This window comes from Procambarus clarkii, chromosome 65, assembly GCF_040958095.1.
Source record: "Procambarus clarkii isolate CNS0578487 chromosome 65, FALCON_Pclarkii_2.0, whole genome shotgun sequence".
Classification (NCBI taxonomy): domain Eukaryota; kingdom Metazoa; phylum Arthropoda; class Malacostraca; order Decapoda; family Cambaridae; genus Procambarus; species Procambarus clarkii.
The window spans coordinates 20817288-20834996 of NC_091214.1; the positions used below are offsets into that span (position 1 = coordinate 20817288).

The following is a 17709-nucleotide window of genomic DNA, read 5'->3' on the forward strand; positions in this document are numbered from 1 at the left end:
ATCTAATTTAGAGCAAAATAGACAGCTAAAAAGAGTAATAATACACAGTACTTCTAACCAAGGTGAGCTAAAGTTTTGTTTTCTGGCAGAAGACCCCAAATAAGGTTATTTGTTTTTATGTCATTTTTAATAGATTATTCATGCTTAATCATAGCCTCGCGATTTCAAGACAAGAAGTTCTTCTATTAAGCTATTGCCCCTCACATCAGTATTGCCTACTACCTACTATTAATAAAATCTAATTAATCTCCACTTCACTTTCACATTTTTCCAGTGATTGGTTCCATTTTTCTTGAACTTCATAATTGTATTTTCTAACTACATTCTATTTGAAATAAACTTTTTATACTCATCCTCAATGTTAAAAATGTTTTATTTTTAATGGGGTATGATAATTGCCGTCAACTGGTGGATCTAAGGAGTCACCTTAAGGTAAATAAATAAATAAATAAATATTTAACAATTAGTTCCTGGGAAGAGGGGTAGGAACCTCTTAAGCTTCTCATCAGGTGATAGACTTGAAGGATGTCATGGAGATTAAGTGCAAGTTCCACATTTTGTCAACTGTGAGGTTGAATAAAACAAAAGTTACACTTTGATCTGACCAAAGCAGATGGTACTGGAGTTTAAATGCTCCAATTTATTCCTTTCAATTTGTTTTTAATTTACACATTAAAACTTTGATTCATGAGCATATTACCGGTACTTGTAATGTCAATGCTCTTGTCAGAAAAAGTGTGTACTGTATGTACTGTAATTGAAATAAAGGCTATCCATGCTAAATTAACACTAACATTAGCTTTGGTCTCGTGTCGTCTAACATAATTTCACAACATACATTCATTAAAGCAAATAGTATGCAACATAGCAGAATCAATGGATTACACATCAATTCTGATATGACCAATTGCCCATTATTACCTGTTCTATTTTAAAGTGAAGGAATATATGTATTTATATGGATTATGCCATTCTGGAATTTCTCTTTAATACAGCACAGTCATTAAAGCTTAGTTGAAAATCTTGTAACGCCTGATGTGTTCATTTTTAATTAGCAATAAATGTAACACAAATCAATATATTACTGTAAAAAAAAATATATATATATATACTGTATATGTAATGATAAAAAAAATAGTCAAGTTCCTACTATCTGATTACCGTTTTCTTGATTTTATTTTGAACCTGACGGCAACTCTGTCGAAAATCTCTCTTCCACGCTGAAATCAAGCCAGATCTTGCTCTATTTCCATCAGCAACATCATTCCCCATTATCTTCTCCTTGCCATGTGTACTGTTCCTCCTGTGTCTTCGTCCGCTTCCATCCCGGCCTGCATCTGCCTCCTCCTCCCCAGTGAAAAGGACGGAACACTAAGAATGGGTAGGGACAAAGTATATATATTTCTGTTAGATATATTAGGTAATGCTTTATTAGATTTCAAGCTTGTAAGAGTAAGTTATGTTCCCCTTACAAGAAAATTAGGTATTTTAAGCATTAATGAATTGAATTTGGATATTACCTTCTAAATTAATGGATTTTATAAAAGAACCCAAATACTGAATAATTATTTGTGCATAACCAGTACATATTAATATTGTACAGATATGTAGCTTTATTATTTATGCTTCTTAAATCAAGTAATCCACATTATTTTATGAAGCTTTGTCTTTCTAGCTAGATTGTAATATTGAACAATATTTTTGTACTGCTACTGAATAACTTTGTTGATATACGATTGTTTTTGGTATTATATTTCAAGAAGTTGTGATGTATGTTCAGGCAGAGCATCAATATATACATATAAGTAATCAGCTTGTAAATAACGTTCATGTTATAATTTTTAGTACTGACGATCGATGTTTGAGAGAATACTGGAAATGTGTTAGAAAAACTCAAATTTAATCAATCAACATATTTAAGAGTCAAACAGTAGCAGTTTTATAGCTCCCGATTGAAATGATAGATTCCCTAGATTTGCCTAATCACCCCACCCCCCTAGAATGTATATTTAATATGGATGTATGAACAAATTATTTGCTCCATTCTAGCCCAAAGTTCAGCGGTGAGAAACTGCCACCTTGGCAAAGTACAGTATTAAACACAACCAGTTAAACAGATACAGTACAAGTACAGAACCCGGTAAATCATTCTTAATGTAGGATATAATTCCTATTGGCGGAAGTGCCTTAGCACTATGCCTTAGAAAAAAAAGTTCAAAGTATATTGCAGCAGGAATAAAGTTCTATAACAATTTGGTTCATATTGAAAAGTTAGACAAGGTACAAACCATGTAATGCAGCTCTCTCTGGTGGTTATGATTAGAAGTTCCCTTGGTGGAAGTGAATATGGGCGTCGCATATATTGGTTCATCTCCACGTCTTGATCCCTTTTCCCAAAAAAACATAATAGCAAAAATTAAGCATGAGAATTATCCTCAGTGAGTGTAATAAGTGGGCAAAAAAAAATGTTTCTTCTTAATATGATACTGTATAAAATATAGAAAATATAAATTTAAAATCTTAATGTTCATGAAAATCTTTTATATAATTTGAAAATGTTTTACTTTAGTTAAGGGTTGTTGTTATACAAGTTATGAAAAATCAGACTTTTGAATACAGTACAGTATATTGAAAAGCACCTTCCTGAGCAAAGCACTAAGTTGCTTCCTAAAGGAAGATCCTATTTTATCTTTTCAATGAATCTTTAAATCTTGAATAAACCTCAAGAGCTTTAGGATTACAAAGGATAAGAAAGGCCAAGAAGAAGAAGAACATGAGCCGATATAATGAATGAGCATGAAAAAAAAACATGGTACGAATGTGAGCAATGAACAAGAGAGAACAAGAGAACAAGAATGATCAACAATGAATTCAGCAGTGAACTGGGCTCAGTGGAAGCAGATTGTTAGGAGGAAATGAATGACTGACATATTGTGTCTGGTACACCTCACATGGTTGTATGCAGACCTCACATGGTTGTACTCTGCTCTTAGTCTGTACTCTGCCGAGATACTGCTTTCTTTGATGCTCGTGTCCGATTAACTTTACTACAACTTCAAACAAGTGGGAAAACAGGGTATTGTAATAATCCTCGTATTTATTGAATTTAGCTCTTCTAATTCTTTGGGTAATGAGTCCTTCTGTGAGTTTTGATGCATGTTCATGGAAAAACCGGCATCCCAATATTCATTAAGTTTTTTATTATTTATTTATTTATATATACAGTATATACAAGAAGGTTTAATAGGTTTATAGGAGTACAAAGCATTGATTTTTTACATTCTTATAAAGCCACTAACACGGATAGCGTTTGGGGCAGGTCCTTAATCTAACAGATAATTTTAAGTAAGTAATTTGTAGCAAAATTGAAAAAAGTTAACAGGTACATTGTTAGAAAAATTGAAGAAAATTAGTAGGTACATTTTAGTAAAATTTTGGGATTACCTGTATTGACAGGTGCATTGTAGCATAATTTGAGGATTATTTCAAGGTAAGGTAACCTCAAGGTAACCTCAAGGTAACCTCAAGGTAACATTGTAGTGAAATTTGCGTTCAATATAACAACCCTGATATAAGATGATGGCAGTGATTACAATGATGAAGTTATAATCTTAGACACATATTTTTGGGCAGCACATGACACAGTGACAGTGTGAAGCACTAGATGGAAAACTATGAGGATTATTTTCATAATCTTATCCACGTCTCAAGCAATATTTGTATTTACCCTTTTAATATCTGTAATTATCTATTTAAATATTTACAAGTACAATGGGTTTTGTAAGAGGCTTAGTGTGCAAATGTTAAAAGTCTTATTAAGCCACTAACTAGTATAGTCACACTAGTGGTCTCTATTGCAAATGACTTTAGTTAGGTTAACTCATTTCAGGTTTAGATTTTCAGATTTAAACATGTTAATCATCTTTAACTTTATAATTTGACCATATGTATAAGCTTTTAAGATTTTTCCAACAAGATTTGTTTAAGATTTTAATTTTGCATGTACAGTACTTGGAGGCTCTGTAAAAAAGAAGTGCAATTCATGTAATACACATGTAAACTCTGTGATCAAACCATTGTACCATTTACTGTTTACATATAAATGAATTGCTATTATAAATTTAGGTCCGGTACTTATTTTAAATATATTAAAAAATTTACATTAGAAATACAAAGGAATGTTGTTGTTTAAGAACGAAATACTACTCAGAACATAGCCTGTGCTACTCAGAACGAAATGTCCATGTAGCACAGGCTATGGTGAGCCCGTAAACACTACAAAGGGAAAAACTTCTCACCTTATATAGTGTTTCATCACTCATGCTGCGTTTCCGGTAGAGATGAGCAATGTCAGATGAGGTATTCACACAGCAGTAACCAAGTGAGAGTGGTTGATCTGCTTCAAATGATGTGGAGTTTGCTTCTAAGTTGCATGTAGATGTTGCTCTAATAGCTGGGATCAAGGACTTTATATCCTCGTAATCATTGGCAGAAATACTTTGACTTGAAGAGAGGGATTCGAAGTGTGATGTTCTTAATTTGAGTGAATCTGGAGGGCTATTCTCATCATGCATTTGTTTATGGTTGCTGTTCACATCCCAGGCATTTTTAAAGCCAAGATGACTTATTTGGTCATTCAAAGAAGACCTACGGTTTATATGAACATGTCTTGTGGCATCAGGGATGCAAGGGCTATTGACACAATGATTAGTAGCATTTCCCTCTATGTCTGTGCATGGAGGAGGAGCAGGTGGTGGTTTCTTTGGTCTTCTGAGGCTATAGCGAATATGTGCTTGCTTTTGAAATTCTGATGTTATGGCTGCTTCCTCATCTTTCTCAGTACTAGAAAGAGGGTCAACCACTGATGCTCTCTTGGCTTTAGTGATAATATGGGCAGGCTTAGGAGCAATGGATGGTTTAGAAATGTCATGGTCAGTCAAATCACTTTTACTTCTGATGGGAGGCTTGGGAGTAAAATTTTTATTGTTCTTTTTCTTCTTCAATGGAACAGCATAGATGGGTTGTGGGGGAGGTGTTTCAGCTTGAGAATTTTCATTTATTTCACCAGACTCTTTCTCCCCCTGAACTTCTTCACCATTAGAAGTTTTACCATTTCGATATATGTCATAAGCAAAAGTTCTTGGCGGCTTCCTAGGGGGTGGCCCAACTGGTATACATTCTGGCTTTGTATTTTCAGAAGTTTCCAACATTTCATCACTATTGACTTTTTCTCTGAGACATTCAGTGGATTTTGAAGTAATTCTACCTTTTCTGTGTGGCCTATGGTCTTCTGTTGATATATCTATTTCTTTATTAGTTTCTAACTGCACCGATTGTAGCTCACACTTTAATTCTGTGCTTCCCCACTCTTTATTGTATTTTTGGTTACTCAAAGGTCCAGGAATAGGACTATGGGCAATTGCAGACCTTTTACTTAAAGAAGGTGAGCTATCTTGATTTATCATTATCGGGGAATTTTCTCTGGTCTTCTCTAAAGATTGGGATGATAAAAGCGATTCAGAAGATTTACTGAGATCAGGAGACTCTGTGTACCTATGCCCATTAATATCTGGAGTCAATCTAAACTCTATGGGAATTTCTGTGCTGCTTATATCTGATGATTGCAAAATTTCATCAATAGTGCAACTTTTAGTTGGTGATTTATCGCTTACAATTTGATTTGGTGAAATTGGAGATGGTGATGATAGGCTTGGTGGTGATGGAGCTTTTCCTTTTTTATGTGGTGTCAAACCAGCACCAGAAGATCTACGTCTTGGAGGTCTTGCAGGAGGAATTACAAGTGTGTCTCCGCTAGAATGTGATGAACCACTGTCAACAATCGTCGAAGTTGCAGCTCCGGATTTTGTCAGTGCAACGTCTGCAACAGCTTTTGCAATTGATACTGTGGCTACTGCTGCTCCTGATAAAGGTGAAGTTTTCTGTGCATTAGACCTTCGTTTACTGTCTACCAGTAATTTAGGTTCACCATCTATCTTAATGTCTTTGGCATTTGTCTCAGTTTGTAGCTGTAAGTTGTCAGCTTTATCTGGCGAAGAAAGTCGGCCAATTTTCTTATCTTTTGAACGTGGCGTTATGGATTTTTCCTTCTTATTTTTAATTTCTTTCTCAGTTTTTGAAGAAAAACTTAGCTTTCTAAACACTTTTGGTTTTTCTTTATTCTTCATATTTCTCACTACATTAGCTACAATTTTCTGTTTGCCCTCAAATGTTGAATTGCTTTTAGAATCTTGATTATTAAATAAACTATCATTACTTTTCGGTTTTCTCTTTTGAATGAGCCAGTCCTTATTTAATATACCTGTGCTGTCCTTCTGCTTTATGTTACTGTCGCCTTTCTTTTCAACACTAGAGTCTCTTTTAATAATGAAACTTCCATGTGATCTGGAGCGGATATGCCCAAAAAATCTCCCTCTTTTCTCATGACATTCAGTGACAGGCTCCTCCTCATCCTCGTCTCTGTCTTTTTCTTTACTTAATTTCTTTTCCTGAGAATTAAGACCCGTGTCAACTGATTTGAACACGGGTATTCTTCGGACAACACTAGGCTTGACTTGAGTACCACACGTGTCTAACTTGTCATCCGCACTCTTATTCAGTATGCTTCTGTGAGTTCGTATTTCCGAGTGGTTTCTCCTTTCTGCTTGACTATCAATAGAATGTTTCCTGTGAGATAATGCCTTGATAGTCTTAGAACTAGGACGGAGTGGCGATATAATTTCAGATAAAAATGATTCATTATTAAGTTCTTTAGTTGAGCCGTTGTTGACACCAGTTGTCAGGGGTGTATGGTCCTGTTCACCTACCTTAGTGGGATGCAACAACTTCTTTTGAGGCTTTGTTCCATCACTAGATTTGTGTGTGTCCTGGACTGATGCTGTTCTTGCTCTAACTGGAGAGGTGTTGATCTGGGCAGAAGAATTTGCTAGTGGAGTATCTTCATGTAACTGCTCAAATCTTCCCCTCATGGCTTGGACACTTACCCGAGCTTCCACCTCCATCTTGCTAGTGATCTTTATAATATCTGTAAGAAGAAACGGCGTCACTTTCTCATACATTAAGAAGAATATCCAAGTCTACTAAATCATTCAACATGTAATAATTAAACTAAATAAAATATAAGTTGTAGATCTGATGTATACCTTTCTCTACATCATGAGAATTTATATTTGCAGTACTGAACTGCCAGTCTAAGGTCTGTGTGTACGGATATGAAATAGAAACCTATTTGTGTTCACCTAGCAATAAATAGGTACCAATAAATATCTGCCATAGGCTGCATCCTGGGGGATGTATGTGTGTGTGAGAATAGTGTAGTAGATATGATACAGGAAAAATAGGCCAGGGGTCAGTACATAGACCTATTTTTCCTGCTCTTGGACACGCAGTCACTTAGCATTTTAAAAGCACCGAATCACCTTCTGTGGTTGATTGTTCAATAAACCCCTGAACTATATGTTTAACACATCTCTAATCCTGTCCATGGAGGACAGAAGAAAATGTATCTATGCTGGTTAGCATTGTAAATGTGTGGCCACGTCTGTGGTAGAAAAAAAACTTGTTTCAAAGCATTATATGACAGTGCTGGGAAGACGGGACACCACGAGCTTCGCTTTCATCCTGTAACTACACTTTGGTAATAACACACACACACACGCAAATATGATATTTAAATGTATATATGATGGAGCCCAATAGGCTCAGGACTCTGTACACTAATTGAGAGGAGGGACCGAAGAGCCAAAGCACTCAACCCCCGCAAGAACAACCAAGTGAGTACACGCGCGCACTTACAACTCCCCACGCACGCACTCACAAACCCCCTCCTCACCATTCTCCCCTGAATTAGAGTTCCGCAGGCACAGCTTGGCCAGAACACCTGTCACACACACACACACACACACACACACACACACACATACACATACACACACACACACACACACACACACACACACACACACACACACACACAACAGCAGGAAGACTTGTCAACGTTGTTTGATTTTTCGACTTGCAAGTTTTTTCTTAGACTAAAGCCCTCAATGAACGAGTCTGTATTTTCAAGATGCCTTAAACTGAACGATATTTCCAAACCCGTCCTCTCAAATAATACCTAACACATTGACGCTAAAATCCCCAACGGACCAATATCGTGGTACTATAAAATATAACGGCTCAGGAATAATCATGTTCCCTATGCGTGTGTTGGTAGGTTAGGGCTGCGCGATTTAGTACATCGTTTGAAGTCCGTTGTGACAACGTGAAAGGGCAGGTCTGGATATTTAGTGAAAATAATAACTGTAAATGTACTACGGGCTATTCATGCCCGTGCCACCTCTTGGGTTGGATCTTCATCAATCAATCTGTATATATATACACTTTTCCGAGGTAATCAATAGGTGAAGAGAAGCATTTCACCAAAAGTCAACGTGCCCAACCATTTCTGTCCAACCCGGGAATTAAGAGTCGAGAACGACTCTCACTCTTGGGCTCTTATAACTGGAGAATTAAGTAGTGAAACTATTGTAATTTTAGAAGACTGCAAACCGTTAAAGAAAAGCCACTACAAAGCCAGGCCGTTCTCACAATTTAACAATGAAGCTTCCGGTTAATTATATACTTTTACTATAAGCTATACATAAGCGGATGAATCTACACAAACCTATCGTACCTGTCGTGGAAGATATAATAATAGTAATATAGTAGTTTACAGGAATTATATATTAGCAATTGTTGTTGATTTGTAGCCTGAGGAGTCAGTAATTCAACCTTCTGAGGACCTGGATACAAGCCTAACGTACAATAGAGTTCACACACAGAGATCACACTAACGTGATGCATCAAATGAACAAATCGTACAATAGAGTTCTCGACTAATAATCGGGAATTCCGGGGTCGAATCCCGGGTAGAACAGAAATGGTTGGGCGCGTCTCCTATCACCTAATGCAAATAGAGTTGAAAACTGCACGTGATGTCTGTGTGGGGAAATGTGTGGTGGTGTCTTGGGGGGGGGGGGGAGGGGGAAGGCTGTTGATGGGCCGTGTCTCCCCCACAAGAGACACCGCTACATCCATCCTTTACCGTGTGCACTAACAACACAGCCAACCATCTGCTGCCATCACCACAACTTCGCCTTATACACACACACACACAAACACATCCTGTGTGTGTGTGTGTGTGTGTGTGTGTGTGTGTGTGTGTGTGTGTGTGTGTGTGTGTGTGTGTGTGTGTGTGTGTGTGTGTGTGTGTGTACTCACAACTAGGTGAGTACACATATATATGTACACACTTTTATTTATGACATGCAACCATTCATACATCCTTCCTATCTATCTCTTCTCTCTCTCTCTCTCGTTCGTTTAACTAGGATTAGGTTTCTCTAGGATTATCATTAACATTTGTGGTATTTGCGAGATAAGAGCTACTATCTAACACCAGCTCCCCCACCCCACCCCCCCGCTCCGGTGCCAGGTAAGTCCACTACGGGCTCACCATAGCCCGTGCTACTTACAACTTTTGGTCCCCAATAGCTGAATCTAAAAAACAAAAAACACAGCTCATACGGGGTGAGAATAGCTTGAGCTACCTCATCCCTTTGTGTGTATGTTACCTCAATAAGCTTATTTCAATTTCAATTTCAACACAGCTCATTTTAAAGTCAGATTCCAGAGAAGAGTGAGATGGGCGTGTACAGCAGACTAACAAACAAGCAGACAGACGGCTACACGAGCAGACTCTGCCTCTGGCCAAGTCACTTAAGCGCACTGAAAGGATTAAGTGACAAACGGTGAACATTTCGTAGTTGTTATTACGACAAACATTTCTGCACCGTTGTCATTTCTGTTCCAAATTATATGACCCGAAAGTGATCTAATATGTTATTGCTTTCGTAATTGCTTCCATGCTGGAAGTCTCTCTACATGTTTGGTTATTATCAGCATTTTTTTGAGACTTTGCGCAAGATCTTCCCCTCCTACTGTGCCTACGACCCCAGTCACTTCAGAGTTCATGTACAGTGAATATAACATTTAATTAATTTGATATAACATTACGCCATGGACAGGCGATGGGTCACAATAACGTGGCTAAAGTAAGTTGACCAGACCACACACTAGAAAGTGAAGGGACGACGACGTTTCGGTCCGACCTGGACCATTTTCAAGTCGATTGAGAATCGACTTGAAAATGGTCCAGGACGGACCGAAACGTCGTCGTCCCTTCACTTTCTAGTGTGTGGTCTAGTCAACTTACGCCATGGACGTTTTAACTCGAATCATAAATAACTGATTTCGAGGAAGCGATTGCTTCCTTGCAAGCCTCACTCGCCTGTCGACCCGTCAACGTTCACAATTTACACAGCAAACGCTGAAGACACAGTGTTTACATCGTATCTTAAAATACCTCCTCTCGCAGGTCCACTAGGGGCTCACCATAGCCCGTGCTACTTGGAACTTTATGTTCCAGGTAGCGAATCTTAAACAACAAACAACTCCTCTCGCAGGTTACAGTCTTAAGACTGTGTGAAGTGAGTCTCAATACTGAGATGTTGTTGTTAAAGATTCGCTACCTGGAATGTAAAATTCCAAGTAGCACGGGCTATGGTGAGCCCGTAGGCCTTAATAATATACTGAGAGTGGAGAGGCTCAGAACTGACGTTACAAACTAGACACGACCCCAGTCAGTCCAGTCTAAAATCTGTACAGGGATGAACACTTGTCACTATATATAAAGCATTATAGTTTCTTATTTTCGTTAGTTTTGGTTTTTCTAATAGAGTAGTGATGACGTAGAGGGAATAAATACTTTTCTCAGATCTTGCACCCCCACTCCACATAACTTTGGAGTGATCTCATCGAGACCTTTAAAAAGTATTGAACAAATAAGGACACAAATCCTCTCTACTACTGTAATAGGTCCAATGTAACTCAAGGCGCCAACAGATTCAAGCTGAACAACCCGAAATACAGAGCAGAGTAAACGCAATCGTAGGCCTAATTTAATGCATGTGTGTATTATTATACTAGGCCTATGAAAAAGTTTGGTTTGGTCGTAGCCTTACTCTTACTCGTGCTCTCTATACAAAATTAATAGTACAAAACTTGGACGTTGTTTGAGTATCTATCCACAGTAGCAATAGGGACTAGCATCCACAGTAGCTATAGGTATTACCATCCATAGTAGCTATAGGTCCCTGCCGTTTTTTTGGATGATATTTTGCATTAAGATCTTGTCAAACCTTGGTCAACACAGGCTACAAGCTAACTTGTACGTGGCTCGACCAGAGAGGTGTTGAAATACATCACTGGTGTATGTAATATTAGCAATTGTGTAACTAGCTTCACAAGATTTGTCACTTGCTTAGCTAAACGAACTATTGGGGTTCAGTTCCTGGACCGATTACGTGCTCCCTTTCCACCACCGCCTCATGGGATGTTGTGTACTTAAAGAAATGAAATGAAAAATATGGCTCGACCAGCCATACGTTGCAATATGTGAGTGATGGTAGTTGGAAGGTCGTATATGGTGAGAGCAGTGAAGGATAGTGAGAGCAATTTAGTGTCAACACCAGCCTAGCCGCTTGACTCATTCACCTGCCCCGCCCACACCCAGAGAGTGAGGGGGCGGCTAGAAAGTGGACCTCACTCCACTCAACCTAAACTTGCTCATACACTTGTTTTTGAATGACAGGGCTAATGAACTGTATCCTCAAAAATGGCATTATATGCAGCGTTTCTCTTGGAGAATGCGTGTATTCCAGAATCTTTGCCTGTATTAGTCATTAGGCTACAGAGTCTTATCTCTACCGGCCATGTATATATATATGACAGTGTCAGACCACGGAGGAAGAATTGAAACGGGTTTCCTGAAGTACTTTCGTATATTAATACATCTTCAGAAGGAATGATGATCCTTCTGAAGAATGATGATTCAGTGCGGGCCATACTGAAGTTCATAGAAACACCTGATAAGAATATCAAGTCATCGATCGGACTGGCCTATGAGAAAACACTGATAGTTTCAGGCTTCTGGCTATGTTATTTTAGAAAATATGCAGATGACTATTGTGCACTTTAAAGTATGATATACAGTGAATACAACAGCATTAAATGTATGAATACGGTGGAATATGATAAAATAAATGTATGAGTATAGCAGTGAGTGGGTAAGACCAGCCCCCTTGCCTGTAAAATGCATATACTCTTGATAAACTAACATACACATGCTTGAATTACCATACATAAGCACACAAACAACCATTCACCCTCGCGCAAAAGTATGTCCAGACGGAAACAGCTTCAGACGCAAACACACACACACATTCTTGTACAAACACAGGATAACCCCCTCTCCCCCTTACGGGCTATTCATGCCCGTGCCACCTCTTGGGGTGGCTTAATTTTTATCAAGCAATCAATCTCTCCCCCTCCCCCCCCCCCCTTCCTTCCCTCCGAAACCACATCCAACCCTCCTACTTTCAGGAACAGGACCTTCCTAGAGTTGCCACTGTGGGAGAGGAAAGTACATGTAAATGAAGGAGAGGGCGAGTTAAAGTGGCAGATTTGTAGCAGGAAAATGAACAGGAGTTCTGCACAACTAGAGTGAGGCACACCACCTGTGCCAGATGAGTACGACGGGGGTCACCATAGCCCGTGCTGCTTGGAGCTTTTTGTTCCCAGTAGCTGAATCTAAAACAACAACAAGAGCAGCAGGAGTGGGAAGAGAGATGTGGATGTTGTTGTTATAGATTCAGCTACTCGGAACAAGTTCCAAGTAGCACGGGCTATGGTGAGACCGTAACTTACCTGGCACTGGCTCAGGGCAAGTAGCACGGGCTATGGTGAGCCCGAAGTGGACTTACCTGGCACAGGAGCGGTGCTGTGTGAGGTGGTGGTGAAGATTAAGCCACCCAAAATGTGGCACGGGCATGAATAGCCCGTAAGTGGTGGCTCTTTTCAGCCATTACCAGTATCAAGAGCTGATACTGAAGATCTGTGGAGGTGCGACTGTACCCTGCGTGACGGGAGATGTCTCCAGTGTGTTCAGTTCAATGGTTTTCTTTATTATGCGCCCCATACCCATCCCGTGGGTGGTGGTGGAAAGAGTTACAGAGGCACATAATGGGTTCAGTTCCATAGTTCGTTTAGCTAAACAAGTGACAATCTTTTGAAGCTTCTTACACAATTGTTAATACTATATATACACATGTACATACATTTACAATCATTTACACAAATACATATACATATCGATAATCTTTTTATATCACAAGTGATTCAACAATAGGCTCACAACAGTCACTATACAAGGCACTTTACATCTATGGTGAGTCACACAGTTACTAGTCTTGCTCCAAACCCACCCAACTGGGCGGCAGCTTTACAGTCATGTGCAGGCTGCACCTACAGTAAGCAAATTTTGGATACTTCGCTAAGATTCCCGGCAGTATATCATTATGAATGAAATACTTACACATTTCTTGGACTCCATTGATGATGTTATCTCTGAATTCCGCGATTTTTTTTTTTTTACATTCCATTATATAATGACGCAAAGTATACAAATAGTTATGCTGACAGAGTTTACATTTAGTCAAATCTACATCAGCAGATGTTGCATACTCCCAGAGGCACTTGTAGCAGAGCCTAAGCCTAGCAGTGGTAACATCTACAAGTCTGTCTACGAGATTTTGTTGATGTTCCCGAAATATTACTGTCTTCAGGCTGCTCAAAAGCAGTCCAAGATGGAAATCAATTCCCTCTTTATGAGCAAAAACTTAGGCTATCTCATCAGTTTTATCATGTATTCGGAGACCAATATAGGAAGGAATCCACAGGAGACAAATTCTTACTCCATCATTGATTATTTCATTATATTTGTGTCTAGCTTCAGACACAAGCACGTCACAATTATGCCTTGGGGAGCTGAGGGCCAGCTCACAGAGTCCACTGTCTGACCAAACTTCATTTCCATAAAACCCACGAGACGACTGCACGGAAACCTGTCTTTCTACTTTCTCTCCGGCTGCGATCGATATTTTCTCTCTCTCTCTCTCTCTCTCTCTCTCTCTCTCTCTCTCTCTCTCTCTCTCTCTCTCTACCTCTCTCTCTCTCTCTTTCTCTCTCTCTCCTGATCTTTCGTAAGTACTTCTCATTCATAAGTTTTTTTTTTGGTATCCGGAGCGCACTTCCTGGTGGTTCTAAGGTTGGCTGACTGCCTGCTAAACTCACCTGACTTAGTTTTATCTGCACTGTGCCTAAATTGTTTTGCTTATCTTCACACCTTTCTTCAACACAATCACTCTCTCTCTCTCTCGTACATAATTAAGTATGAACGAGGCAGCACACACGAACACAGCGCATTGTCCCAATCTTGTCAAACACAAAAGGAAACTGAATAATGTCCCACACAAGTTCCAGAGCTGAGAGGTATGAATTATGAGGAAGGACCCAGTGAATTAAACCGTACGTCACAGTAAAATGTAATAAATAGGGAAGACGTGATTACAGTAAGCAAAATTCTCATACGAATAGAAAGGTGCATATATATATACTGTATATATATATATATATATATATATATATATATATATATATATATATATTGGCTACTAGAATTCAATCCCAGCAAATGCAAAGTAATATTACTAAGAACAGGAGAAACAAGGTCAGAAGAACAACACGGCCTAAACGGAAAACAGCTGGATTCGGGATGGTATTAAACTATACCTGGACAAGTGCATACATATAGGACAATATACAAGTGTTGTATATTAGTGACAATATACAACACTGACAAATATAATGCAGCCTAGAAAATGAACCTAGAAAATGAAAACGCTTAAAAAGTGAACATCACATTAGGCCTGTATTAAAGTATGCAGCACCATGAACAAATCCACAAGGGCCGTGACGAGGATTCGAACCTGCGTCCGGGAGCATCTCAGACACTGCCTTGATCGACTGAGCTACGACAGGGTTAAAAGGGTTGAAACCGAAGTTCTACTGAACTTACTGGATCCCGTAGCCTCTCCGAGGCACAAACCAGGATTTTACACAACCCTCCTCCCCCCCTGAGCCATCTTGGAACACCAGTCTTAACCAAAATAATATACGGCTGGTCCCAGAGTGTCCAAGAGATCTGAACCCCACAGCACTAGAAAATAGCTTCCGAAGATCAGTTATGGTATTATGCCGCAAGTAACAGATCTTAATAGACAGCTGTAACATAATAGACAACTATGCCGTTAGCGATAACTATACACAGAGACTAAACAAAAGAACACGGGTTTAAACTGGAAGCAAATATGAGTCAGAGGGACATAGGGAAGTGTTCATCTGGTGTACACGGCTGTGGGGCAGGCGGGGAACAACTCCATACATGGAGGAGGTCGTGGAGGCTAACCTAATACATAGAGAAGGTGGTAGTGGAGGCTAGCGTCATACATGGATAGTATGAGGTTAGTTCCAGAAGGTGGTAGTGGAGGCTAGCCTCATACATGGATAGTATGAGGCTATAGTTCCAGAAGGTGGTAGTGGAGGCTAGCCTCATACATGGGTAGTATGAGGCTATAGTTCCAGAAGGTGGTAGTGGAGGCTAGCCTCATACATGGGTAGTATGAGGCTATAGTTCCAGAAGGTGGTAGTGGAGGCTAGTTCTATTCATAGCTATCAATGTAGGCGTAATAAAGTGCACGAGTGCACACACGGGTCTTTGTACTACACGACTAATGAAGACAAAAAAATCTGAACCCGCGAGCTGAAGCACAACCCTAGCAAACAAAGCTAGATCAACATACATGCGCGCACACCCTCTCTCTCTCTCTCTCTCTCCCACGGACGCTTTCATTCTCTTTGTTCTCCTGTATACACGTCCTTCATCCTCTTGACTTTCACATCTATTTCCACGTCTCTGCTTGCTGATGCTTTCATTCTACTTCTTCGCATGCATTATTCAGACTAAATATATGGAACTCGTGTGACATTTAAATTTCACGAGTATGGAGGGAGACTGAACTGCGCATCTAATACTTTCTTTTTCATGTCAATAGGCTTCAGTTGAAATCTATTTTATTCTCAATGAGTATATAATAACTCAATTCGATCTCTTCAGCTAAATAATATTGAGTTATTTCACTAACAACATAGCCAGTCACGACTTCACTAACAACACAAGTCAGGTGGAAAAGTTGCTTTGACAGAGAGGGAGGGAGGGAGTGGGTTCATGGCCTGCTTGCCCCTGCCAAGGTCAACACATGAGGTGCTCATGCGTTGAATTTCCTCACCTACGAAACTGACTCAGTGTTAACTTTTGCCGAATTCATTTCAGTAATTTACATGTTTTATGTGCAGATGAGGAGTCGCAATAACGTGGCTGAAATATGTTGACCAGACCACATTCTAGAAGGTGAAGGGACGGCGACGTTTCGGTCCGTCCTGGACCATTCTCAAGTCGATTGTGAGAATGGTCCAGGACGGACCGAAACGTCGTCGTCCCTTCACTTTCTAGTCTACAAGTTTTATTTGTAGACCAAATACAAAGTTGAAATTTTGTTGAAGTTTTCTGTTAAATTATGAAAGCTCTCTTGGTAAGCAATGTTGTTTCAGGTGCAGGGAATGTATTATTCCCCCGGTGGAGGCGGAAACATATGGGCAGAGTTTCTTTCACCCTGATGCACCTGTTCACACCTAGCAGTAAATAGGTACCTGGGCGTTAAACAGCTGCTGCGGACTGCTTCCTGGGGGGTGTGCAACAAAAAGGAGGCCTGGTCGAGGACCGGGCCGCGGGGACGCTAAGCATCCCGAAATCATCTCAAGATAACCTCAAGATAGATGGATACAATTGCGTAAACAATTACAAACTAATAGAGTATAGAAACCTTTAGATCAACACGTGAATAATGCATATTACACATGCACAGGTGCCTAACGCCCAGTTAGGGCACATATCGTACCCTGTAAACCCAAAAAACTCAGCAGGGCTGACTAAATGCAGGCAGGTTGGCTAGTCTAGAGCAGGAACGTGCTGACGGCGCGTGCTGACGGCGCGTTGGTGGATGGTTCTCCAGTAAGACTAGACAAAAGCAAGGTGGCCTCACTCTTCTGTGACGTTCAGGGCGGCCACGATAACCGCTCGCTCAAGCGGCGCGACAGCCATCCACGCACACGCCTCTTGAGCACAAATAGACACACGCACACGCCCGTCAGCACAGGTAGAGAGGCGGGACCAAAGAGCCGAAGCTTAACCCTCCCTCCTCCCCCATAAGCGCAAATCTCCTGGTGTGTAGTTTGCCCATCATACCTTCAGCCACGTTATTGTGACCCATCGTCTGCAAGAAGAACAGTATTGGAGCGGCGAGAGGACAACCCGTTCTCGCACTTTCTTACAGTCAATATTGACTTATTAAATAAGTGCATATGTGACATACTAATTTATTGTGAATATTTTAGTTTACCTTGAAAAGCTTCATAGAAAACACCGACCTTACCTAACCTTCTTAGTATGTTAAGATAAGCATCTTATTACTTCGTAATTACAATTATTATTTAACCTACACCTATATATCTCTCTCTCAACACAAATGGACGTGGCAGCATTGATGGATGGAGCACCACACAACCTTTAGCTTGTCTAGACACAAATTGGAGTGTGTCTCACTGTCATGCCTCACATTCCCCAGTAATAATTGT

The 17709-nt window shown here is 39.8% G+C and overlaps 1 protein-coding gene across 4 annotated transcripts in view; it reads right to left on the bottom strand.

Annotated features, from left to right (window-relative positions):
• Window positions 1-588: 588 nt before the first annotated feature.
• The window catches only part of LOC123771075 (serine/arginine repetitive matrix protein 2), a 43172-nt gene continuing 26051 nt past the window's right edge, over window positions 589-17709 (bottom strand). For 2 of the 4 annotated variants that reach the window (XM_045763386.2, XM_045763389.2), the window contains exons 2-4: window positions 4299-7042; window positions 2289-2387; window positions 589-1371 (exon numbers count right to left, since the gene is read on the bottom strand). In XM_045763386.2, the coding sequence (XP_045619342.2) occupies window positions 1150-1371; window positions 2289-2387; window positions 4299-7042 (3065 nt within the window). In that variant the 3' untranslated portion in view covers window positions 589-1149. The remainder of the gene's footprint in view (window positions 1372-2288; window positions 2388-4298; window positions 7043-17709) is intronic. The other 2 variants (XM_045763388.2, XM_045763387.2) reach the window with 2 other exon arrangements.